We start from the raw sequence: 23,976 nt of genomic DNA on the forward strand, positions 1-23,976 counted from the left end.
CTCCTCACAATCGTCTTTTTTGCGTGATGCCATGTTGCGTTGACGATTTTCTCGTATCGAACATCGACGCGGAAGCGCGACCCCGGCAGCTTTGTCCCGTTGCGGCAGCCGACGAGGTGACATCTCCACTCCCGAGGGAACCTCACCGTGGAAGCCAAGACGCCAACCCGCCATTTGCGATGTCAAGGGCCCTGTAGCGACCTGCCGTCTTGAGCTTGGTGGTTATCTGCGCGAAGACTGATGAGCGCAGTCCATTCTTGCGTGCAGTGTTGGGGATATTAATATGCACGGGAAACCTTGCGCTAGGCGCATAGGCGCAGACGGCTTCGTATTTGAAGGGGTCTTTTGGGTCCTTGGGGTCACCGGTTTTCGGAGCCGACGGGATGGGATGATGATGATAATGATGAGTGTAAGGTCGGGAGACCATGGCTTTTGGCGAGGTCTTCGGGTTAGTCGTGGGCGAACATAGATTGGCGCCTCGGAACGACCCGTGGTAGGTATTGTACATATGACTTCAAACACGTGCTGAGAGCCTGGAGAGGCCCGCCCAGTCGTCACGAAGTGGTACATGGTGAGACTCAGCACTCGACGGTATGGTGCCAGCTATTCAATTAGAACGAAGAAGTGCGAATGTGACTTCAACACGGTAGTTGCGGAGCCATCTGACCATTCGATGGTATCCAATTTTGAGTACTGGCAGCGATGAGAGAAGACCATGTTTGCTTTTCTCGAAAATGAGGAGATTCCGTGAGCCGGCAGGGGGTATCATGCCCTTGCAGCTCTTGGTGTCTTGGCAGGAACATCTGACAATGTTACGTACAAATATGGCGACTTCTCGAGTTCGATACTCAATATCGACAGGATCAGACCCGACTGCGTTGATGGTTGGCAAAAAAGTCGAATCGACGGGATTGGGGTTTGCTGACTGCGTCTGCGAGAATCCGTAGGCAATCTTGGCATCACAGCGCGGCGGGAAATAGGAGGCGACGCCTGTCAGACTCCATACCCCAAAGCTGCCAAAGTCTGGTTCTTCCAATGGGGTATTTTGTGGATGACTCTCTCAGGACATCCATCAGCCAGAGTCCGAGGTGAGGGTTGCATTTGAGGCGCGATCCTCGCGTTTTCGTTTCTTGGTTGCTGACGGCTGAATTGTTAGTTGGGTTTTCGGAACGGAGCTTGCTGGTTGTATACGATCGTTTAGGTAGAAAAGAAATTCTGGGCATTGCGACGTTGTGTTGTTTAAAAGAACGAAGGACATCCTGGGATGCATGGAGCAGAGGAGGGAGGGTCTTGATGCAGGTAGCTTGATTGCGATTTCCCCCTCATGATGTTTCGATCAACTGTGGCGCTTGCGAGCGTGCTCGCGATGCTGGCGGTGCCATCTGTCATCGCGAGACCGATGCTCTTGGAGTATGCGACGATTCTGGAAAGAAGAGAGCAAGTGAGAGATGCGTATGACTATGTCATCGTCGGAGCTGGTACGGCCGGCCTGACGGTTGCCGACCGACTGAGTGAGGACGGGAAGAGTCAGTGACGAGGCTTCTTAAAGATGGAGCGGTGCTTACAATCGATATAGACTCCGTCCTCGTGATTGAATACTGCCACCTCAGTGAGTAATTCCGCCTTGACATCTCCGACCTTTCCCTGATGTCTTCTTAGTATCGGACGAGGTGATCGAGGCTGGCAAGGGCCGCAACTTCAACGATCCAGGAATCCAGTACAACATCACCTCAGTCCCGCAGCCCGAGATGAACAACCGAACGCAGTTCGTTTGGATAGGATGCTGTGTTGGAGGTAGCTCTGCCATCAACGGGATGGTCATGGTGCGCGGGACCAAAATCGAGTACGACGGCTGGGCCGAGTTGGGAGGACCCGACTCGACTTGGGACTGGGACGGCGTCTTGCCGTACTTCAAGAAGGTGAAACCATACGCCCATCTCTTATATGTGCTCGTCACTGATATTGACCGCAGGCTGTCCACTTCACCCCTCCCGAGGAAGAGCTCGCCGAGGCATTCAACATCACATGGGACCCGGAAGCCTGGGGGATGGAAGAGAACACCAAGATCTTTGCCTCGTTCCCCGAGTACCAGAACCCGACGCTGAGTTTGTGGAATCAGAAAATTCAGACGGGTGACAAAAAGCTGACTGGTTCGTAGTTCCCACCTACCAAGCCGTCAAGAAGATGCCGCGGATGGAGGTACCCCTGGACGGCGCCGGCGGCGACAACGGCCTCTTCTGGTTCCCCTCATCCATCGACCCCAAGACGTACAGACGATCGTACTCGCGAACAGGCCACTACGACGGTATCCAGAGACCAACCTTTGACGTGATCACACGACACAAGGTCCGGCGGGTGCTCTTCAACGGAAACGCAGCAACAGGCGTCGAGTTCTTCTCCCGTGACGGCGACACCCGACCCGTCACCGTCAAGGCTAACAAGGAAGTCATCATCGCCGCGGGCGCCGTGCACACCCCGCAGATCCTGCAGCTCAGCGGCATCGGGCCGAAGCCGCTCCTCGACGAGGCCGGCATCCCGATCCTGCTGGACATCCCCGGCGTGGGCCAGAACTTCCAGGACCACGCGTACCTCAGCGTCGGGTACGAGTGGGGGAAGAACGGCAGCGGGCCCAAGGGCCCTGAGGTGCCGGCGAACGGCGACCCGTGGAGCGTCGCGGCGCCGAACCTGGGCGCGTGGATCGGGCTGCCGACCATGACGGCGGACCGCTTTGAGGAGATTGCTGCGCGATACGAGGCGCAGGACCCGGCGGCGTTCCTACCAGCGGACACGCACCCGACGGTGGTCGCGGGCTACGCGGCCTTCCAGAGGCTGCACGCCAAGCTGCTGCGCAGCAAGAACACGAACATGATGTGGCTGCCGCTGATGGGCGGCGCGGGCGGGATCGTGATGAGCATGCACGTGGTCAGCCACGGGACGATCAACGTCGACCCGGCGGACCCGGAGGCGGAGCCAGTGGTGGACTACCGCGCGCTGAGCAACCCGACGGATCTGGACGTCATGGTCGAGGAGATCGAGTTCATGCGGAGGTATATGGACAGCCCGGACTTTGCGGCGTACGAGCCGCGGGAGACGTCGCCAGGGAGGAATGTGACGGGTGAGGCGCTGAGGAGATGGATCCGGGAGCAGTACATCCCGACGAATTTCCACCCGATTGCGACGGCGGCGAAGAAGCCGCTTGAGATGGGCGGGGTGGTGGGGGAGGATCTTGTGGTGCATGGGACGGAGAGGTTGAGGGTTGTTGATGGGAGTATTATGCCGATGTTGCCTGGGGCGAATACGCAGCAGACGGTCTACATGCTGGCTGAGAAGGTGAGTTATCCTTGAGTGAGAAAGTGAGCTTGAGTGGTGTACTGACATTGTGAACAGGCGGTTGATTTGATCAAATCCAGGCAGTGAGTGAAAATGTCTGGACATTTGGACCCCAACGTGAGCTCAAGAGCAACAGGCACACGCAAGCAGTGCCAATGAGAGCGATCGGTGCTTGTGCATATTACTGCTTGTCAAATAGTATCTCTGCCAAACAAACAAAACGGCTGCTTCTTTTCTCTCTCCTTTCGTCCGAAGCTAGATAGACATACGCTTTCTCTGTTACCGCCACGAACGCCGAGCACATGACCATAATCCCTCAACCACGTGTCACCATGTACTGATAAAGGTCATGCCATTTCGTACAACAACCATACTCTTTAAGCTTGAGAGCCGAATCAACTTTGATGCGACTAAGCCAATACACCGAGACCTCCTTATCTACAGATGGGGAAAGGGGGTTTCCCAAGCCCACATTCGCCAATGCGCCCGCCTCTAAGTTCTGGTCTCGAGGAATATGCCAGAACTGAACCACAGCACCGCAGTCGGCCAAGTCCACCAACCCCTGACGCAGCCCCTGCCAAAGACCGCAGTGATCCAAGCAACCGCGGTCAGATTTACCAGCTTCACAAGCCTGGTGGAAGACAAGAGGCCGTTGTGCTTCCATTTTGCATATCTTATCGACAATGTACCCCGACTCAATCTTGATGATAACGTGCTTGAGCGTAGTAGGTGTGCTGCCGTTTGTTGGAGATTCTATACGGTATTGGCGTGTAAAAGGGAGGACGGCATTGAGAGCGGCGATTGCGCCGTATAGCTCAGCGCGGAGCGTCGTGTGAGGCAAAAGCAGATCCTCGCCTCCCTCCCCAATACGGTACTTAGTGGGCACCGCCAGGCTGAGGTTAAAGGGGTTGTTGGGGCCAAAGTAGACGCCAATGGCGGACCTGTTGGGGGTGTTGGCCGTCGCGCCACTGACGGCGATGATCAGAGAGTCGCAATGGGAGACATGACGAAGGGTGCTGTGGTCCTGTCGATAGCAGCGAAGATGGACAAAACGACCGCCGTTTGGGTCGATGGCGGGACCGGGTGATTCGAGAAAGGCAAGGTCGCCTTGGTACGCATCCATGTGGGAGTCTGGAAACCGAGGAGGCGAAACGCCGAGAGGCTTCTTCTCAGGCATAAAGCAAGTCTCATGTCCTGAGTGGGAGGCAACGGAATCGGAAGACACCATATCGATGATACGATCTATAGGGGCCTGTGTTGGTGGCATGGTGAGCCCGTCGCAGCAAACCGATCTGCGTATAGCAGTGGAAAGAAGAATGTAAGATTGATCGGAAGATGAACTTGAGACTGTGATAGTTGTGAAGAGCGATAGAAATATGTTGAAGAGGAGGGGCGGGGGGTAGAGGAACAAAAGAAGACCTGTTTCCATGCAAACGAGGTTGATGCAAATGCTCTGTCAGAGCTCCGTTTGCCCGAATTCCGCGCCAACCACTCAGAGAACCTCATCTGAGTCACTTCGGCTCCTTCTTCACCGTCGGGAAAGGGCCATAAGCGTTTCTGAAGCTAGCCATCATTTCTTCTGCCGCAGCCCGTCTGGATTGCCCCGCAGTCGCAAGCTCGCGAGCCGCCTGGTTCTCAGCCTTTGGCACCAGCCAAAATTCAATAAACGAACCCAGATTCTGCACATCCCGCAGGCGCTGCAAGATTTCCCGCCAAAGATCGAGGTTCTTTATGCTCAAACCTTGGGCAGTTCTGAAGCCGGTTGCCATCCACCTCTCCATGTACGGGGACTGTCCCCGTTTGCCGCCTCCGACGGCCTCGACGACGTAAGATGAATGTGACTTCACCACGACATGCGTCACCCTGCACTGCTTGTCCACGCTTGTGGCACTACCCCAGTGTCCCCCCTTCTCACAGAACGGCTTCACGGCATCGAGGGCGGCGATGGCGGCGTGGAGCTCGGCGCGCTGGTTCGTGTGCGGTGTGGCGGGTCCGGAGTCGACCCTGAAGCCTCGGGTCTCGCGGCAGCTGTCGCCGAAATACACGCCGCAGGATGAGCGCTGAGCGCCTCCGGTGCCGTTGTTGGGACAGGCGCCTGCGATGGCGACGATAATGGACGACCGGTCTGGGGCGGATGTTCTGGGGCGGCGGATGTGGTGAAACCCACGGGGGCCGGTGATGTCGAGGTGGTTGAGGTCCCGATTGTAGTCAACGGAGCGGGAGACTGGGAAGCGACCGAAGGTGAGCTTTGCTTCGGGAAGACGAGGCGGAGGCGCGGCGGGATGGCGGATCATGCGCTTCTTAGTGTCGTGGACGCTGGACTGGTCAAGACTGTCAGGACTGTCTCTTGGGCGCTTCCGTGAGTTGGTCCCGTGGGGAGGAGTTCCGGGATCCGGCTTTATGACTTGGCTTGGAGACATTGGTTCTCGTGAATTCGTTGACGGATGACTATGTGCTGATCGTCGGTCCGTTGTCGAATCTCATTACCACTTGAAGCGACGTGAAGCGTAAGAACCACCTTATCCATCCGTTTCTCGAGCATATGAGATGAACCTACCCCGCAACTCTGTGACGGCGGGGGGCTTCGATCCCATTGGATCGTCACCATGCCCAGGATCTATATTGCTTTTTCTTATGTGCCGTTATCAGCGCTCACCGAATTCCACCGGCCATCTTCTTCGGTGAGGCTTGTTAGTGGTCGGTTCATATGTGAGGTGATTTTGCCATATCTCGAGGACTGCGTCGTGAGTCGTCCGACCATGCTGCGTCGAGAATGATTTGGTTCAATAGCAGTAAGTTTCTGATCTTTCGCAGCTTCCCTGTCGATTTGATGTTCCTTCGGTGTGAGGTTACATCAGTGTAGAAGGAACGAGGGGAGTCAAGTGCTCCTGCTCAACGGCACACTGCTGGGAGCGATAAGATAAGGACTCTGAGAAATTGTTAGTGCACTGCAGCAGCTCGTATTCTCACCTTCTCCCACCATCACCAATACGCAAAACGACCTGGATACGGTCATATCAAGACATCCGCCGTTAAAACCTCCGGCTTGGCATCAAACAAAACACTTCATTTGCCCGCGTCGTACCAAAATCTCACCGTCATGCTTCCTACCTTCTCCTGCACGCTACTGCAGCGTCGACGATCACCGGCGTCAGCACCGTGAACCAACGACCTCCCGACCTCACCAAATGACAGCTCATAGCCCTCGGGTTGTACGAAGCTCCCGATATCTTCGCACGGCTCGGTGTTCATGCCTTCGCAAACTTCTCGGGGTCGGTTCCTCAAACCGCCAGGCTGACAAGCACGGAGATGGATTTCCCTGACTGATCGTGCCGGAGAGCCGACCGCCGCAAGGATCACCGCATTTCCAGCAGTCTCAAGACGAGATAACAACCATAGCCACGGCCACGTCCAAATCCGCGTATACTGCGACAGAAAGATGTCAAATATACCCATCCGTATTCGCTGCGAAAAGAAACCCGATGAAGTTCGCGCCATCGCATACTTGCTTCCTCCTCAAACACGAAAAGGAAGAACTCTTGCAGGTTGCCGCATTCTTGTGCAGCACTCAATCTCAAACAAGCAAACGTTCTCCCGTCCGAGCCATGTTAAACCAAGCCGCCAAAACCTTCGGATTCGCATCATCCGTACGCCCCGCATTCGTATTCCGTCATCTCTCAGCGGCTCACTACCAGCGCCCTAGCAAGAATTCCACGCAATCTCCCGCGGGCACCCCCTTGATCAGCGCAACGAATGCCACAAATCACTCTTCGTTGCACCGCCCTGTGGTCGCTGCGAGTCCCGTATTCGGGACCGCCCGATGCCCTCATAGGCTAACTGCTCGAGGGGGCAGGGGAGGAGCCCCCACGGGTCGTAAAGGACCAATTTGCTCGCATTCTCTTAAAATCGCTGGCCCCTTGATTCGAGGCCCTTCGTTTCCTGAACACTCCCCCCTCTGACGGTACTACCGCTCGTATACGAACCCGAACCCGTCTCTCGCCGTCGCCGTTGACGAGGACGCCGCAACCTCACTTTCCCTAGCGATCCACCAACGCAAAGAACGTCATTTCGCATACCGCCCAGTCGGTTGGCGACAGTCGCTGAACGATGGAGAAGCGCACCCGACGGCTTGGGCACAAGAAGTCGAGGAACGGGTGCGTGCGATGCAAAGCCCGCCGTGTCAAGGTACGATGAACTGTGATGCCGCAGGAAGGTGTACTTCAAGCAAGAAACGCTTAGCTTGGAACATGAGAGAGCGAGATGGTTTTTTGACGCGCGTTCTTTTCTTTTCCAGTGCGATGAGAACAGGCCATGCCACCGCTGCGTCGCACACGGCGCGCATTGCAGCCTTTTGGATCCTCACCCGGCCGTGACGGCACCCCTTACGCCGCCGACGACGACAACCTCAAAGCTGCCGGGAGTAGGAGGATACGTCCCGATACAAGCCTCTCATGAGGCCGCGCCGACGCCAGCCCCAGCTCCGGCTCCAGCTGCTGCTGCCAGCGATGTCAGTCTTACACCCACAGCAGGTGAGTATTCAACAGGATGAACGGCGATCTGCAAGCACCCTCCTTTGGTGTGTTATGTGCCTGTCGTTCATGTCACCCTCAACGTTGCGAGGGGCGCTTGGCTAACGAGCAAACTTTCATTCGGGAAAAAAGTGAACAGCACGTCACCATACGCAGGCGACCCGGCACTTGTCGACCCCCGCCACCAACACCACCACTCCGCCTCCTCCGCCGGCTCAGCGGCCCCGGATCCAGGGTTGGACCTCCTCTCGGAGGATTGGCTGCAGAGCCTGCGCTTAATGCACCACTACAGCACCGTGACATGCAACGCCCTGCCGTCGGATGCCTGCACTGAGGAGCTGTGGAAGACGGCTATACCCGAGATGGCATGCTCCCATGTAAGTCTTGTCTTTTTTGCCTTTCTCTACCCACTGCCCACTTCCCCGGGATAACCCCCCTCCCATGGGTTGGCTGGTGGTGAGAACTCTATCTCGAAACGGGAAAAAAGCACCTAACAACCTCCAAAGAAGTTCCTCATGCACGGCTTGCTGGCCGTCGCGGCGCTGCACTACGCCCACGTCCACCCGGCCGAGCGCCGCAAGTGGGATCTCATCTCGGTGCACCACCAGAACCTCGCGCTGCGCTTCTTCGCCGCCCGCCTCAACGACATTGACAAGTCCAACTGCGAGGCCTACTTCTTCCTCGCCTCGCTCATCTTCATCGTCAGCGTCTACTCCGTCGCGCACTCCGAGACGGTCGGCCGCGCCGTCGGCCTCGGCGACGTCGCCCAGTCCTTCCGCTTCCTGCACGGCGTCAAGGGCATCCTCGACTTCCAGCCGCTCGAGGAGTGGCGCCAGAGCGGCGGCCCGCTGGACATGCTCCTGCGCTCGCCCGAGATCCCTCCCGGGATGATGAACGCGGGCAGCGCGTTCCAGCGCCGGCTCGACGCGGTCACGGCGCTTGCGAGAGAGGTGCCCGCCTCGTTCCACGATGTTATCAACGAGCAGAGCGTGTGCGTGCTGGCGCTCGAGAGCTTGCGGCGCTCGCATCAGATCGTCTCGGCCGCGGGCGACGGGGATGCCATGCCCGGGGGTGTGTGGGGATGGTGCGTTACGCTGCCGGCGCTGTTTATCGAGATGATTGGGAGCGGGCACGCGACGGCGCTGGTTATTCTGGCGCACTTTGCGGCCTTGTCAAGGATGTGTGAGCGGCGGGACGATTGGGCTTGTTCAGGGTGGAGCATGGGGGTCATGCTCATGGTGGACGAGGTTATCGACGACGAGTGGAGGCCTTGGATTGAGTGGCCCAAGAAGAGCATGATGGAGCAGATCAGTGTTGATGAGATGGAAGTTTGAATTGATACCCCTGGGATGCCTAATGACCTGACCCTATGGATGCTTTGCGCGCTAAAAATATGACATTCTGAGAGATTCTACATGTGATGAAAGAGATTGGAAATATGCCGCAACCACGACCACTTAGATTTTCCTGATCATGACGGTCTTCGTGGGGTCGGGGACAGACTATTGTCGCATGTCAGCCATCATCTCACGTTGCATCAGAAAACAAGGGGTTTCCACTTACACCGGCGCCGAACTTGATGTTCTCGTATCTCTCAGTCACGCCGTCCGGGAGCTTGATCTCGTAGTTGCAGAGGATGTTGGCCATGATCATCTTGATCTCGTTGACGGCGAAGAAGCGGCCGGGGCAGGCGTGGCGGCCGTAGCCGAAGGTGAGGTGGGAGGTGCCGACGCTGACGAACTGGCTGTTGGCGACGACCTCGGCGGCCTTGGAGCCGGACTCGGCGGCGTCCTTGGCCTGGCGCAGCTTGTAGTAGCGGAGGGCGTCGAAAACTTCGGCGTCGGGGAAGATCTCGTCGTCGAGGTTGACGCCGCCGGCGGGGATTTCGATGACGTTGTCTGGGGGGATGACCTGGCCGTTGGGGAGCTTGATGGCCTTGAGGACCTTGCGTGAGAAGGAGCCTATTGGGTGATTGTTAGTTTTGTAGAAGGGGACTTTGGGCAAGGGGGTTTAACGGACCGGCGCCAAGAGGGGAGCATCGGAGGACCTCGCGCAGGAAGCTGTCGAGCTTCTTCATGCCCTGCAATGCCGGGCTGGAGAACTGGCCGCCAGACTCGAGCAGGGCTTGCTGGACGTCGTCTCTCAGGATCGGGATCAGTTCGGGCTTCGCGGCAAGCCAGTAGAGGGCGTTGGTCGTTGTCAAGGAGGTGGTGTGGATGGCGGCAAAGCTGATGCCCAGCTGGTTTTGCGCCAGCTGGCGGTTAGTCGACTGTCCAAACTTTGACTGGGCGTTCATCATCCACTGGAGCATGTCGTCGGGCTCCTGGTAGTCGTCGCCGCCGGCGGCCTTGGCCTGCTTGCGGGCGTCGACGATGGGGCGGAAGACGGCCTCCGCCTCCGCGATGCGGCGGTTCAGCTGCTTGACCTGGGGCAGGAAGCGGGCGAGGATGGGGCGCAAGGGACCAGGGAGGAAGGCGACGACGTGGACTGCGGTCATGAGGTCGATGGTGTAGTTGATGGAGGCGTCGAGGTAGCGCTCGTCTCTGCAAAGCTCGGGGCCGATGAAGACGCGGCCGGAGGCCATGGCGATAATGCGGAGGAGTTTGGAGTTGATGTTGACTTCGGTCCATTCGGTGGATTGCGGCAGCTCGAGGCGCATGGACTCGACGACTTCATCGGAGATGAGGGCATTGAGGCGGGCTGAGGTTTGTGTTAGCATGGCAGACCTATGATGGATTTGAAGATGATGGGCAGCCTACGCAGAGCAGGAGTCAATGAGGCCTTCACGGTGTGTACCACGAGAGGCGTGTCACTCTCGATCTTGGTGTACTTGACTTGCATGGACTCATGAATGGCCGCGTCAAAGCTGAGAACATCGTCGGGAAGCTTCCTGAGTTCGGGAAGATACTTTGGCGGAACGCAGATAGTATCACGCTCTGCGGCAAGTTAGCGGGATGCTAAGGTAGGATAGCACGGGGCAGACGTACTCCTCAAAGTGCTAACGCGGAAGATGCTGTCTTTGAACTGTAAGATGGATTAGCCATGTCATCAGCGCCCAAATAACCCAGAGAACTCACCTTCCGGTAACCTTCAATGTAGTAATCGGAGCCTTTTCCCGCAGCAAACTCCTTCCGCTTCTTCCATGCGCCCCCTTGTCCTCCAACAACAGGGACGTTCGCCAGGGGGTCATTCTTGAAGAAGCTCTGCGCTAACCAGGCGAAGAGGATAAACACAAAACCCGCAGTGGCTGCCGGCAAGTGCTTCGATAAGTACTGGTCAAAGACGCCTGACGAGGCGAGGGCTTCGGTCACGTTGGCCATGATGGGTTGATGGTCGATGCGAGTCGAGACGAAGAAGAGGGGCTGGTACTACAGACGAACTGACAGGACCGTTGCCTTATGTAGTCGATCCCATCTTCTCGAAGCGCACCGCAGCATGGGATCCGCTTGAAGTCGGGACGGCATGGGCAATGGGGGTTACGTAGGACCGGCAGACGGCGTGTGGTCCGTTGCGAGCCCCTGAGGGCCAGCGCCAACAGGTCCACCGACGACGGGCCATGGCTCCCCGCATAAGCGCATTTCCAGCGCCTTTGATTAGAGCAGCGGTGGCCAAGGATCCACTGATGTTGGTGTACACCGTACAGTAGCACTCGCGTGGGAGGGCGTTAGTTGGAACCGCGATGCTTGGATTGCTTGGTGATGCAGATCCTTGGTGTTTGGCGGGCCTTGGGGGACATCGGTCAAGGGTGGACGGTCGGGTTCGCGTTCGGATTGTGGGGTGTCTCGTATCCAATGGAAATTGGCTGCTGCTTGAAAGAGATGAACCGGCAGTCAGTCCGCTTACCTAAGGTCCAGGTCTTCTTAGGTTGTTCGGGAGATGGTGTGTCGGAACATTTGTATCACCACTGCCGACAGCCGAGGTACTTCCGTCCCGCCGTGCATGAACCAGAAGCTCTGACCACCTCTTTTGGCCCCCAAGTGGACCATTATGTCATCAACCGCAAAAGCACACTATTGGCGTTTAATCTTGTCTTACCGGCTCCGTACCATCCCCGTTCCTGAGCAGCGGTAAATTGAAAGCGTCGGGCCCCTTCGGTTCGTCGCCTGCCTTTGTTCAAAACCGGTTCCGTGTCTTGAACAGTCGCTTTTGTCTACACCTCGATTTTCCAACCGCCTGCGATATAAAATCCGGCCGAATGCGGACCACGGCCTCGCCTACACGAGACACGATGCTGTTAACCGGAGATTTCACGTGAGAGGTCAGGTGCAGCAGGATTCGGCGCAGTAATCAACTACCTTAGCGAATTGACCTGAAGCGGTGAATCGGCACCTGTACCCGTACGACCTGTACCTGTACGGCGCGTCCGTCAACAAACCTCCAACCAGCAACCTCAACGTCTCCTCTGGCTCACGACCCCGCGGTTGGAGCCTGAATGGTGCCGCAACCACGGTACCACACGTTGCAATCCTGGTCAGCCAGCTGCCACACTTCTCGCCCGTCATGGGCAGCTCTGCAAACTTTGACGATGCCCGCGACCTGGGTGGCCAACGCGTGGCCCTGTACGGCTATGCAGCCCTTCAAGATGTGCTTGGGGCTCCGGCTCTGCATGCCTTCCCGCATGCAAAAGTTGGAAACGCCTCCTGGGTCTCGACGGAATCTCTCGATGCCGCCAAAGTCATGGAGTTCACCAATCTCGTTCGCGCCGCCATAGCAGCTTTCCTGTGGTGTCTGGTCGCTGCTCGTCCGCTGATACGCCATAGACCGTCATGGTGCAGTGCCTTCGCCCAGGAATCGCATTTTTCAAGCGCTTTTCACACCCCTCAGAAGAAGAAATGGACGTATTGGACCGTCTATCTTATCGTCGTTGCCGCAGCCGGGCTGCTCCAGGCGACTTTCGCAGCCGTGGCTCCCCCACGGAACCTCTTCATTATATCAGACCTGATGCCTTGGGTCGGTGCAGTTCTCATAACTGCCATTGACCGGCCGTCAAAGACCCCAAAGACTCTGCTCTGCCTGTATCTCAGCATATTTGCCTGCGGTATCGTTTCGACCGCTTTCAGCTACAAGCTCCACGGTTACATCTCCATTCCCACAGTCGTCGACCCTCTGATCAGTCTTGTCGCACTCATGGGCATCGTTGCGATGCCAATGCGCGACCCCCGGCTCAGTGACGACGGCATCGCTCACTCCGACCCTAGTTACGAACTTCGCAGCCCCGAAGATAACCTCACCTTATGGAAGTTCATGACGGTATCGTGGATGGGGCCTCTGATCGCCAGGGGCTCCGAGAAACAGCTTCACGACGAGGACGTCTGGCAGCTGCCCTTCGATTTCCAGCATGACCGGCTTCACACCCTCTTCCGCGATCTTCGTGGCTCGATGATGACCAAGCTCATCTCGGCCAATGGAATGGACCTCATCATCCAGTCGTGCCTGGGAATCATTGAGACCGCCGCAAATCTGTCTATTCCGATCCTGCTCAAGCAGCTCTTGCAGTCAATCCAAGGCGGCGATCAGAACGTGGAGGTATCTGTTCTCTACGCAATAGCTATTCTTGCTGTCCGTCTCGCTGCTTGTCAGTCGGCAGTCTTCCAGCTATGGTATTCAAGACGCTGCTACGAGAGATCTAGAGGTGAGATGATCACCACACTCTATGCTAAGACCCTCTCTCGAAAGTTCTTCGGTCAACCTGCTGCGGAGCAGATGCTTGCCGGCGACGGAGCTGCCAATGGCGATGTCAATCACGACGACGCCGACGACAGCAACGCAGACAGCGAATCTGCAAGCCGGTTTCGCAAGGTCATATCTTGGTTCCGGTCACCAAAGAAGAACAATCACAAGTACAAGAAGGTGCAAGAGCACAGACAGCCTGCTACTACGGGAAAGATCCTGAACCTCATGAGGAGCGACGTCTACGAGGTTGCCCAGCGGTTTTGGGAATTCCCCACTCTCGTCACGAAGCCGCTTCAGTTTATCCTGTCCTTCGTCCTCGTTTGGCAGCTCCTCGGCTGGCCTTGTGTTTTGGGCATGGCCTGCGTCATTGTTGCGCAAGTTCTGAACACCATATTCATCGCACAGCTTCTGAAGAAAGAGCGTCTTCGAAGGGCTGCAACGGACGCGAGGTTGCAATCGACATCCCAGTTTGTTGAAGGCATCAGACACCTCCGCTGGTATGACTGGCAGTCCAAGTGGTTGGACAGCATCATGGTCACCAGACAGCACGAGCTCAACACCAGAATCGTTACGGGTCTTTGGAGGATCGCCATCGCCACCATCAACATCGCTTCCGGGACCCTTTTCCCTGTGGCTACTTTCTTCGCTTATACGTTCTTGGCTGGCAAGACTCTCACTGTCGACGTGGCCTTCCCGGCCCTTCAACTATTTGCCATGCTGGAAACCAGCTTCAAGGAGCTGCCCAACCTTATCACCGTAGTTTTGAACGCATCTATCGCCATGGGCCGTATCGAACAGTTCATGGGCGAGCCTGATAAGGATGGCGTGTACGCTGACCATCTAACAAACGACATCAAGTTCACCAAAGCCTCTTTTGCCTGGCCTGGGTATGAGCGGCCAGTGTTAAGAAACCTCGACCTGACCTTTCCCCAGGGTCTCACCGTTGTCTTCGGCAAGGTTGGCTCGGGAAAGTCGGCCCTGTTACAGGCGATTCTCGGAGAACTGGATCGCCTAATGGGCGACGTTATCATTCCAACCGAACCGATCGGCTTCTGCGCTCAATCCCCGTGGCTTCAGCACATGAGCATTCGCGACAACATCTTGTTCTCGGCGCCTTTCGACGCTGCTCGGTACACCCAAGTACTTGATGCTTGTGCATTGCTTCCTGACCTGGCCAACTTCAAGCATGGCGACTTGTCTGATATGGGCGAGAACGGCATCGGTTTGTCGGGTGGTCAAAGAGCCCGAGTTGCTCTCGCACGAGCTGTGTACAGCCAGTCGCGGGTGCTACTGTTGGACGACCCTCTCGCTGCGTTGGACCACAACACCGCCGAGTCCATTGTCAAGAAGCTTTTCCAGGGTTCTCTTGTGGAAGGTCGCACGGTTGTCCTTGTCACTCACAGAGTCGATTTGTGCCTCCATCTCGCTCAGCAGATGGTCGAAATCGTTGACGGCACCGCACGCGTTTTGAGCTCGGAAGAGGCATCTAATGAGATTGCGAAATTCCTTCTCGAGGACGAAGACCAGACGGCCCATCAAGATGAGCAGGAGAACACGATCGATGAGACTCAGCAGAACGCCGCGATCCCATCCAAGTTCATTGAAGACGAGCACCGAGCCCACGGCGGAGTCATGTTGTCTGTCTACTGGACTTATATCAAGGCGGGCAAGCTTAAGTGGTGGGGCGCGCTTGTGCTCGTCTTTGGTCTGTTCAGATTGGGCAGCCTCCTCAACTACTGGTTTCTCAAGGCCTGGGGCGAGTCGTATAACGAAGAGACCTCTGTGGAGGTTGCCTCGGCTGGCGTGGACTTTTCCCATCTCTTTGACCAGCTCCCGGATCCCGATGTCGACCTGCGCCCGTGGCTTTTTGTTTATCTGGGAATCGCGATTTTCCAGGCTCTCATCTTCACCTTGTCTGAAGGTCTCGCCCTGCTCATGATCTATAAGGCCGCCAAGAGCCTGTTCCGCCGGGTCATTGAGAAAGTCAGCCGGGCCACCTTCCGGTTCTACGACGTCACTCCCGTCGGACGCCTCATGAACCGCCTCGTCTCAGATATCGGTATGATTGACGGAGGTATCATGTCTCCCTTGCAACAGGTGGCTTGGTGGTCCCTGGCCTGGTTCTCGAGTATGGTGGTCATTGCCTCCGTCACCCCGCTCTTCCTTCTCTTTTCCGTCGGAATGACTCTGTGGTTCGTTTACGTCTTCATGCGCTTCCTACCGACGTCGCAAAGTCTGCGAAGATTGGAGATGGTCTCGCTGAGTCCGCTGATGTCCAACTTTGGCATTCTCCTTGATGGTTTGGCTACGATCCGTGCCTTCAAAGCCCAGCACCACTTCCAGAACATGAACATCGTGGTCACCGACGCCTTTCAGAAGATGGACCACTTCTACTGGAGCTTGCAGGCTTGGCTGATGTACAGATTCGACGCCCTATCTGCCCTCTCAACGTTTGCACTTACTCTTCTGGCGCTCTACAAGGGACTGTCGCCGGGTTTGACGGCTTTCGTCCTCACCACCGCCTCGTCCTTTGTCGAGGCAACCCACAACCTCTGTAAGCAGTACGGTACCCTCCAGATGGACTTTGTGTCCGTTGAGCGTGTAATCGAGCTTCTTCACATTCCAGAGGAGCCCTGCGGAGACACCAAGCCTCCCGCCAGCTGGCCTCACCACGTCGACGACGTCAGCTTTGAGAACGTCACTCTGAAGTACGCACCCCATCTTGATCCCTCGCTGTCAAATGCCACCTTCACAATCCCTGGCGGATCGACTTGCGCCGTTCTGGGCAGAACAGGGTCTGGTAAGTCCACCCTGGCCCTCGCGCTCCTCGCAACGATCCACCCGTCCGAGGGTTGCATCCGCATAGGTGAGTACAAGCTGTCCGACGTAGACGTCCACTTGTGGCGGCAGAGAGTCAGCTTCGTTGCACAAGATCCGGTACTCTTCCCCGGCACGCTCCGTGATAACCTCGACCCGTTGCATCAGTACACCGATGTCGACTGCATCGGGGTTCTGCATCGCGTCTTGGGTCCCGACTGGGATCTCTACATGCACATCGAGGGCGGCGGCAAGAACCTGAGCCAGGGCCAGCGTCAGCTTGTCGGTATCGGTCGGGCAGTCCTCCGACGGAGCCCGATTGTTGTGCTGGATGAGGCGACGGCGTCGATTGACAAGGAGACGGCCGCTAGAGTTCAGGAGGTGCTGAGGAACGAGTTGACAACCAGCACCGTCATCACCATTGCCCACCGTCTCGAGGCAGTCCAAGATGCCAACTACTTCATTCGTTTGGATAAGGGTAAGGTGGCCGAGCACGGGCCGACGCAAGGCTTGAATCAGTAGACGATTTGCATTCGATATTGTTGGTTTATATATATGAAGTTTGTTGGGAGATTTTGGGGGGTTGTATAGAATTCGGTCATCATCTTAGCCAGTTTGAATTTTAGTCATTTTTCACAAGCCTGGTGGCACATGTTCCCATGTAACCGATGGCGCATAGCGCAACATTCACATCATAAAAGGGAGATACCACGTTGGTTTTGTCCAGTCGTTGGAATGAAGCTATCTTCTCAACACCCGCCATGCTTTGAAGAGTTGGCGTACACAAGTTGCCTTCTCGTACCCTCTATACCAAATCAAAAGAAATCATACAAAAACAGGCCCCCTAGAACGCCCCGTTTAACATTTCAGCCGGAAGAAATCAAGAGCTTTTACGCCTTGAAGAAGTCCTCGACAGCCTTGGTGAACTGGTCGGGGTCCTGTAGGGGCGCAAAGTGGCTGACGCCGGTGAGGATGGTCATCTTGCTGCCGGGGATAGCCTTGTTCAGGATGCCGGGGACGTCGAGGTTGACGGCCTCCTCGTGCTCGGCTCCGGCGATCATGACCTTCGCGCCGTCGATGCCGCCGAGCTGGGCGTCGGTGAACTGCGGCAGGGTGCCCTCCATGACGGAGACCTTGGTGGCGAACTCGGTGAAGTTGGCGCCGGGTTGGAGGGTGCCGTACTCGGTCCTGCAGCGGGAGACGAGCTCGGTGAAGACGGCGGTGTCGCTGAAGGTGGCGTTGGTCTGGTCGGGCTTGGCGGAGGCGCCAAACACAAAAGCCTTGTTGATGGGCTTGGTGAGGGTGGCGTCGATGAGGGCGGCGAGGGTGGTGATGCCGCCGTCGGACCAGCCCACGACGTTGTAGGTGCTGACGCCGGCCTCGGTCAGCAGGGCCTGGATGTCCTTGGCCATCTGGTCGTAGGTGAAGACGTCGTCCTTGTTGTAGGTGGTGCGGCCATGGCCGCGGCGGTCGAGGGCGATGACGTAGTGGCCATTGGCGACGAGGCGGGAGATGACGGCGCCGAAGTAGGCGGAGTAGCCGAGGCCGCCGTGGTCCATGACGATGGGGACGGCGCCGGCCTTCTCGTTGTATTTCTGGTACCACATCTTGATGCCGTTGATGGGGACCGTGGTGGTGCTGATGGGGGTGGGGAGGTCCGGGGTCGCGGGGAGGGTCTGCCAGATGGGGGTGGTCTGGCGGAGGGCGAGGCCGGAGACGGAGCCGGCGAGGGCGGCGGCGGAGAGGAGGGCGTTGACCTTCATGTTGGCTAGTTTTGGTGAAACGGGGGCTGTTGTTGGGTGTAAAAAACAAGGAAAAGAATGTGGTGTGACTGGAGCTCTGGAAAAAGAGTGTGGGTGTTTTCACGAAAGTGAGGGACTGAAGTGAGAGACACTTGTTGCGATTGTGGGAAAGCAAAGGCGGTGATGGGTGAGGAGGGAAGAGAGTAGATCGTGAGATGAGACGGATGGGGGCCTGTTGTTAAATAGGCCGATCTGTTGTTGTCTCCCGCGCGCGGCTTCTAGAACGCCGTTCGTCCCTACAAGGATGGAAAACCTGCGGGACTGCCAATCTCCCCGTCGTCTCATTCCCCGCGGACCCGAGGGGCTGGAATTGAGTTAATTGCGACCAGAGCCATCCCGTTGCTGTGGCGGAGCCGAGGAGTTTGAAAATAGGGAAAATAGGAGGCATCGTGCAGGGATCACGACTCAAGCAGGGCGGTTTAGAGTTTTTCGCACACCTCGCTGACTCCGGTGTCCGTGAACTGCTGGCCCCAGTCAGGGCCCGGTTGTCCCGGGTGTTTTCTTGAGGATTCGGCAAGACTGTTCCGAGGAAAATTGAATGATGAGGGTGAAGGTTTTGGTGAGGCGATGTTCAGATCCTTTCATGGGGACTGTAGCCAGCGTCAGCGGACCAAAAGGTCTGCAAGATGCAGCCCGTTTGGGGGCCATGCAGAGTTGACAGGAACTCCGAGACGGAGTGGTCCAGCCCGTAGGGCAACAGGAGAGGAGCTCGGGAGGAACCGAACGGCAGGCCGTTCATCAGTTTGACACATTCGCCGGCAGGGGTCGCCTTGCACGGACGGCGTCTGGAGTTGAGCGCCCAGCTGGGCTATACTACAATGCGTTATTCCCCCATCAGCTCATTGATGAGCCTCAACGTCGCTTTCGCGCTTGTCCTTTGGGGGGCTTGGCTGGAGTTGCGGTGCCGAGCCTACCGATGCTGTCCGCCAAGACTCGGCGCGGCGTTGAGGTCGGCGAGGACGAATTGAAGCTTTTCTGGCGGCTTGTTGTTATGTTTTGGAAAGACAGTTGGGGCTTGGACTACTCCGCGTTACGGGGTAAGTTGTGACATTTCCGAGGTCAGTGACGAAGGACGAAGGGTTGATGTTGGTTTCGAGATGGATGAGAAAGTGAAGCTATTCGCAACACCCGGGTAGCGTGGTTCGTGTCGATCACTGACGGGTTGCGTCTGAGCTGGCAGCGATCAAAGCTCACCCACTCATGGATCAAGACCCTAAGAATGACTGCCAGTCAGAGAAGCCTACCATAGAGACGGGGTTGCAGGTTTCGATGTTGCTGGTACTTGGACTTGGCCCAATTGCTACGCTAGGACATATGTTTGAGTGAACATGGAATGGTAGTACTTAGTGCTCATGAGAGGAACCTTTGACCTGAAAATGAACGCAAGATGAAGGGAAGTTGAGATAAGAAGCTGCTTCCTGCAGCTAAACAAGAGGCCTGTGGGTCGGTTGTCCCCAAGCACAGCAGCGTTGATCACCATCCTCCGCCAAATCCTCCGCAATGTCTCCACGATGCTGCAGTACTCCTCATCAGCCACGACGCCACGACCATGATGATCACAATGCCAATTTTATAGATCAAGACCAAGACCGTTGAATTTAGGTTTACGAATTTCCAGTCTCGGCTACCGCGAAAACACCCGCCCACGATGTCGGAGCGTCACCGCGGCGGAGGGTCACCACGTCTTGCCGATAAGAAGAAAAGACGTAAGCACTCCGATCCTTCGCGGCGCCGATAGCAGAATGTGGCTTGCTTAGTCAACCCCGAATCCCGCTTGCAATTCCCCCGGCTGCCCCTTGTCGGACACACTAGCCGGGCGCCTCAAACGGCACAGTCCGGAGTTCTGGTGCGCCAGTTCGTCGAACCCCGCGTTTGTGGCTTGCGGCGGAGGAATGTCGCGCCCGGCGAAGCCAATGCGAATTTGGTGAGGATGGCAGTCTGACATTCCTATAAAGACCGTGGCTTGGCCCTTTGAAGATTCGGTTCATTCGAAAACAGAAACATCATCAACATCTTTTTGTTCCACCAAACAAAAAAAAAAGGCAGGAAAATCCCATTATTCTCTCATCTCCAGAACCTTCAGAGGTCCAATACAACCTCTCAAGCCACCATCTACAAGTGCACGGACCAGCTACAACATCATGGGTGTCACACACAGCATCGCCACGGAGGTTGAGATTGCTGCGCCGCCAGCAATGGTGAAATCAGTGGTAAGTTGTCAGATCATTTCCATGACTGAAGGATGAAATGTTTCTAATTTTCTCCAGTTTCTCGACTGGCACCGCTTTGACGAGTGGACCAAAGTGTGGAAGATGTCCACCAAGGACGAGTCCAAGAAGCCATCCGAGCTGAAGGAGGGCGACATCGTCAGCACCAACCTCAAGGGAATGGCGTTCACACCTGTTATTTTGGTATGTTTATATTCTGTTTTCGCAACCATCTTCATCTAACAAAATGACAGGAAAACTCAAAAGAACTCTTCAGATGGAATGGGTCGCTTCCTTACATCTTTTCAGGAGCCCACTCGTTTTACTTCCGGGCAAGCGAGAAGACGCCTGGAGGCACCACAATGATCCAGTCCGAAGACTTCAGTGGTCTCTTTGCATTTTTGATGAAGCCGTTTTGGGGATTTGAGAAGAAGACATTGGCAAACTGGAGGGAATTTGATGCGGATATCAAGCAGGAAAGCGAGAGGCTTTTAGGCCAATGATTGCTTCAAACTGCAATGAATTTTGCTCCTCTCTGTCATTCCTAATATGTTATTCTTTAAAAATATCAATTTGATGCGTATGATTGTGATCACGGATTTCGTTGATGTCATCTCACTGTCCGCCCAGGTAGTCAAAGACATCCGCCCGAATGGCAAAACTCGTAATCAAGGTATGAAGCAGCTATCAAAGTATAACGCTGGCGTTGATAAAAGGGGCAAAATAAAGTATATGCTGTATCAGATCATAGATGGCACACCGCTTGTGCCCCGTCAATTCCATAACGAAACAACCGTTCAATGTCCATTACGAGTCTGCCATCTACTTCCATTTTTGACAAGTAGATTTGCAGAATTCGGAGGGAAAGGATCGGGAGATGTTTGCCTGACTTCTGCAGCGTCCGGAGGAAAGAGTTCAGACATCGAGCGCTTAATTTTGTGCGACTTTTGTGTTCGTTTACGCAGCTCCATCCAGAACTATACACCGGCGGGAACGAACGTCAATATCATGAGGGGAAGAGTGACTTCGACGAAGCGCATAAGAGCTAGTTTCGAAAAGACTTCTCCCTCCTGGTATTTTACCACGTCAGTACTAAAAAAGGTCTAACATGTGTTAGCTCAAGTACAAAACTCGGAATCACAAAGTTTGGCCTTACACTTGAAAAAGTTGCAGGTAAATAAATCATTGTCACGATAGTGACTATTCGTACCGCGATAGCTTCCATCGCGCTACGGTCCGCCTGCTCAAACATGCTCGCCGCCAATTTCGAAGATACGATGGCACTTTGAGTTTGGAGATGTTGGATGATCTGAAAAGAAGTAGGATGAGATTAGTAAACTGATCAGGCCTTGGGAAGTCCCTAGCAATTTTCTAACTCACGATGGTTTTCCGGTCAGCCACCAGCTTTGCGAGCGCCTTAGCCCGCATTATCTGCATCTGAGTTTCGCACACAAGCTCTTCCAAGCGGAAAGAGAAAGTTTTCGTTGCTTGTTGGCACAATATGCGCTCCTTGGCTGGAAAGTTTTCGTCCTTCAGCAGATCTCTATAAAACCTCTGAAGCAATCGCATAATATTGACGTTCGACTCCATGGCCATGATGGTATCGTTAGTCTTTTCTTCCCATTTCTGCACGTCTGTGAGTGATGCTGGCTTGATTGTCTCTAGGTGACTCCTTTCTCTGATGCGTGCTGGTTTTGTCTAAACGGATGTGTCAGCTTTTGATGTTGCAGCCGCGGAGGACCAGCGTCTTACCAACTCTTCTGCTCTGTCTTCGAGAAAGAGAAGGTGCCACCTCCATTCCGATGCTGCCCATTCTGCAAAGTCCAGGTGAACTTCTAGAGATGACATGAAGCCCTGAGATACTGTACTGAAGCTCGTAGGATACAACTTTGAGTCGTGATAAAGCTCGCCAACTCTCTTCTTGAGGATACCATGAGGATCACCAATCAACCACAATTGAGTGCCTTGGCCAACGTCAAACTGATGATAGATGATGGCCTGGCGAATCTTCCAATTCCCATCAGGTTTTGGAGCCACTGTTTTTAGATTTAGACAAAGCTGATATCGTCTTCCACTTCTACCCAGCTCTGGAACTATCGTGCTAGAATCGGGATTTGCAAGAGCTTTCTCTGTTCTAAAACCGCTGAAGCGCAATTCACGATCTTCTGCATGCTGAGAGGAGTAGACATATAGAAAGTCCAAAACTTGACTCATGACTTGGTAGAATGTCATCAACCGCAGTAGCATTCGGGGATGTAGTTTCAAGGGCCCCACAGTGCTCGGCGTGCACAGGTGTCTGCCCAATGTTAGAATAATACGATGAGAACTCAACCGTAAGGTAGGCTCACATGAAGCGACATTTTTCATCTTTCTGGTAGTTGAAAGTTCCTGTTGTGCTTGCGGTGTTGCGCAATGTCTGCGTTGGGACATCGCCGAGGAAGTCGCGCACCTCGTTGTCACTCAGAAGGTTGATTTTGTCGACGGCACCATTCGCTGAAATACTTCGCACCGGAATTGAGTGCTCCTTTGCATCTGAGATGAACATGTTCTTGAATCGTTCAATCAAGCGTGGTATAGTGGCTCTGCCATGTACTGACGTGGACAAGTACCCGAGAGGGTCCTGGTCAAATGACGGGTAGAACAGTTCAAGGGGCGAAGAAGAACCCATTTTGATTGGATGAAATGTTGATTAGGTCGCTTAGTTCCCAGATCGGTAATCTGTATCAGTGTATTATCTAGGCAGGTATGAGGGAAGTTCTGAGGGTTAAAAGAAAACAACTTTCACTGCAATTTGGCATATTCGAGAGCCGTGGAGCGTCTACACCGAACCAAAGAGTGCCGTATGAAGTTTCTATGCCTTGGGCTGACAAAAGTCCGCTGCTTTTGGTCTTTGAAGGGTGGGCCTGACCACCCGCTCCTGGTGGCTGAGTGCGATATCCCACGCCAAGTGTATTGTCTAGGGGCCAATCATATGAGCGTGCGTATGCAATGCAACGAGAAGCGGTCGGTGGCCAAGGCAGGCGGACTCAGCCTGCCGAGCCAAGCCTCCACTGGTCACCCACAGCCATCCAAAGCAATACGTGGTAGTTTTACATTGAAGTATAGAAAGCTTCCCCCCTTCCTTCTCCCTGCCAACGATCTCATTGTCTCTCATGACAACCTGACAGCCCACATTTCAGGGCGCCAACGCCTTGCCGCAGGGAAGACTTGGTGATGTATTGAGCTACATATCTAAGAGACTTATTGACTCTAATGAAATTTGAAGCCACATTTAAAAATGGAGGTCGTCCAATAGTTCGATTTAAAATGGGATCTGGGGATGTTGCGCGGGGCCCATTTGCATCCTGGCTATCCTTGCTCGATTCTCGAAGCTTGTCTATGGCCGCTCTGTCGGACTTCTCGATGTCAGCGAGCTCATGTTCATCGTGAATTATGATTTTGAGATGACTTACGTTTGTGAATGCCCGCGGGGCGAAGAAGAAGAAAGTGTCTTCATACCTTGCCTTTGACAAGATCAGTCCTCCATGATCTCGCACAAGAGGCGCAGATCCACATGAACTGCATCAAACGTACCTGTGGCTGGTCAAATAATGAGCCACGTCCAGGGAATTCCTTTCC

The 23,976-nt window shown here is 55.2% G+C and overlaps 6 protein-coding genes across 6 annotated transcripts; 3 read left to right on the plus strand and 3 right to left on the minus strand.

Annotated features, from left to right (window-relative positions):
- Nucleotides 1–1,366: 1,366 nt before the first annotated feature.
- On the plus strand, nucleotides 1,367–3,417 carry COL26b_000884 (uncharacterized protein; the record flags this gene model as incomplete). The annotated part of the gene is made up of 5 exons (XM_053173847.1): nucleotides 1,367–1,526; nucleotides 1,660–1,919; nucleotides 1,973–2,105; nucleotides 2,159–3,330; nucleotides 3,388–3,417. The coding sequence occupies 5 exons, from the start codon at nucleotides 1,367–1,369 to the stop codon at nucleotides 3,415–3,417; spliced, it is 1,755 nt and encodes a 584-aa protein (XP_053042404.1).
- A 1,424-nt stretch (nucleotides 3,418–4,841) lies between these two features.
- Nucleotides 4,842–5,750, minus strand: COL26b_000885 (uncharacterized protein; the record flags this gene model as incomplete). Its single annotated transcript, XM_053173848.1, has 1 exon — nucleotides 4,842–5,750. The coding sequence occupies one exon, from the start codon at nucleotides 5,748–5,750 to the stop codon at nucleotides 4,842–4,844; it is 909 nt and encodes a 302-aa protein (XP_053042405.1).
- A 3,566-nt stretch (nucleotides 5,751–9,316) lies between these two features.
- Nucleotides 9,317–11,179, minus strand: COL26b_000886 (uncharacterized protein; the record flags this gene model as incomplete). The annotated part of the gene is made up of 6 exons (XM_053173849.1): nucleotides 9,317–9,361; nucleotides 9,423–9,820; nucleotides 9,879–10,559; nucleotides 10,586–10,795; nucleotides 10,847–10,883; nucleotides 10,937–11,179. 6 exons carry the CDS (start codon nucleotides 11,177–11,179, stop codon nucleotides 9,317–9,319), a joined length of 1,614 nt encoding a protein of 537 aa, XP_053042406.1.
- A 1,180-nt stretch (nucleotides 11,180–12,359) lies between these two features.
- Nucleotides 12,360–16,871, plus strand: COL26b_000887 (uncharacterized protein; the record flags this gene model as incomplete). The annotated part of the gene is made up of 2 exons (XM_053173850.1): nucleotides 12,360–12,554; nucleotides 12,684–16,871. The coding sequence occupies 2 exons, from the start codon at nucleotides 12,360–12,362 to the stop codon at nucleotides 16,869–16,871; spliced, it is 4,383 nt and encodes a 1,460-aa protein (XP_053042407.1).
- A 368-nt stretch (nucleotides 16,872–17,239) lies between these two features.
- COL26b_000888 (uncharacterized protein) lies at nucleotides 17,240–18,112 on the minus strand (the record flags this gene model as incomplete). The annotated part of the gene is made up of 2 exons (XM_053173851.1): nucleotides 17,240–17,287; nucleotides 17,312–18,112. The coding sequence occupies 2 exons, from the start codon at nucleotides 18,110–18,112 to the stop codon at nucleotides 17,240–17,242; spliced, it is 849 nt and encodes a 282-aa protein (XP_053042408.1).
- Nucleotides 18,113–20,292: 2,180 nt separating this feature from the next.
- COL26b_000889 (uncharacterized protein) lies at nucleotides 20,293–20,861 on the plus strand (the record flags this gene model as incomplete). Its single annotated transcript, XM_053173852.1, has 3 exons — nucleotides 20,293–20,361; nucleotides 20,419–20,562; nucleotides 20,613–20,861. The coding sequence occupies 3 exons, from the start codon at nucleotides 20,293–20,295 to the stop codon at nucleotides 20,859–20,861; spliced, it is 462 nt and encodes a 153-aa protein (XP_053042409.1).
- Between the last annotated feature and the right edge of the window lie 3,115 nt (nucleotides 20,862–23,976).

The sequence above is a fragment of the Colletotrichum chrysophilum genome (assembly GCF_026319265.1).
Source record: "Colletotrichum chrysophilum strain AFK26 chromosome Unknown scaffold_3, whole genome shotgun sequence".
Classification (NCBI taxonomy): Eukaryota; Fungi; Ascomycota; class Sordariomycetes; order Glomerellales; family Glomerellaceae; genus Colletotrichum; species Colletotrichum chrysophilum.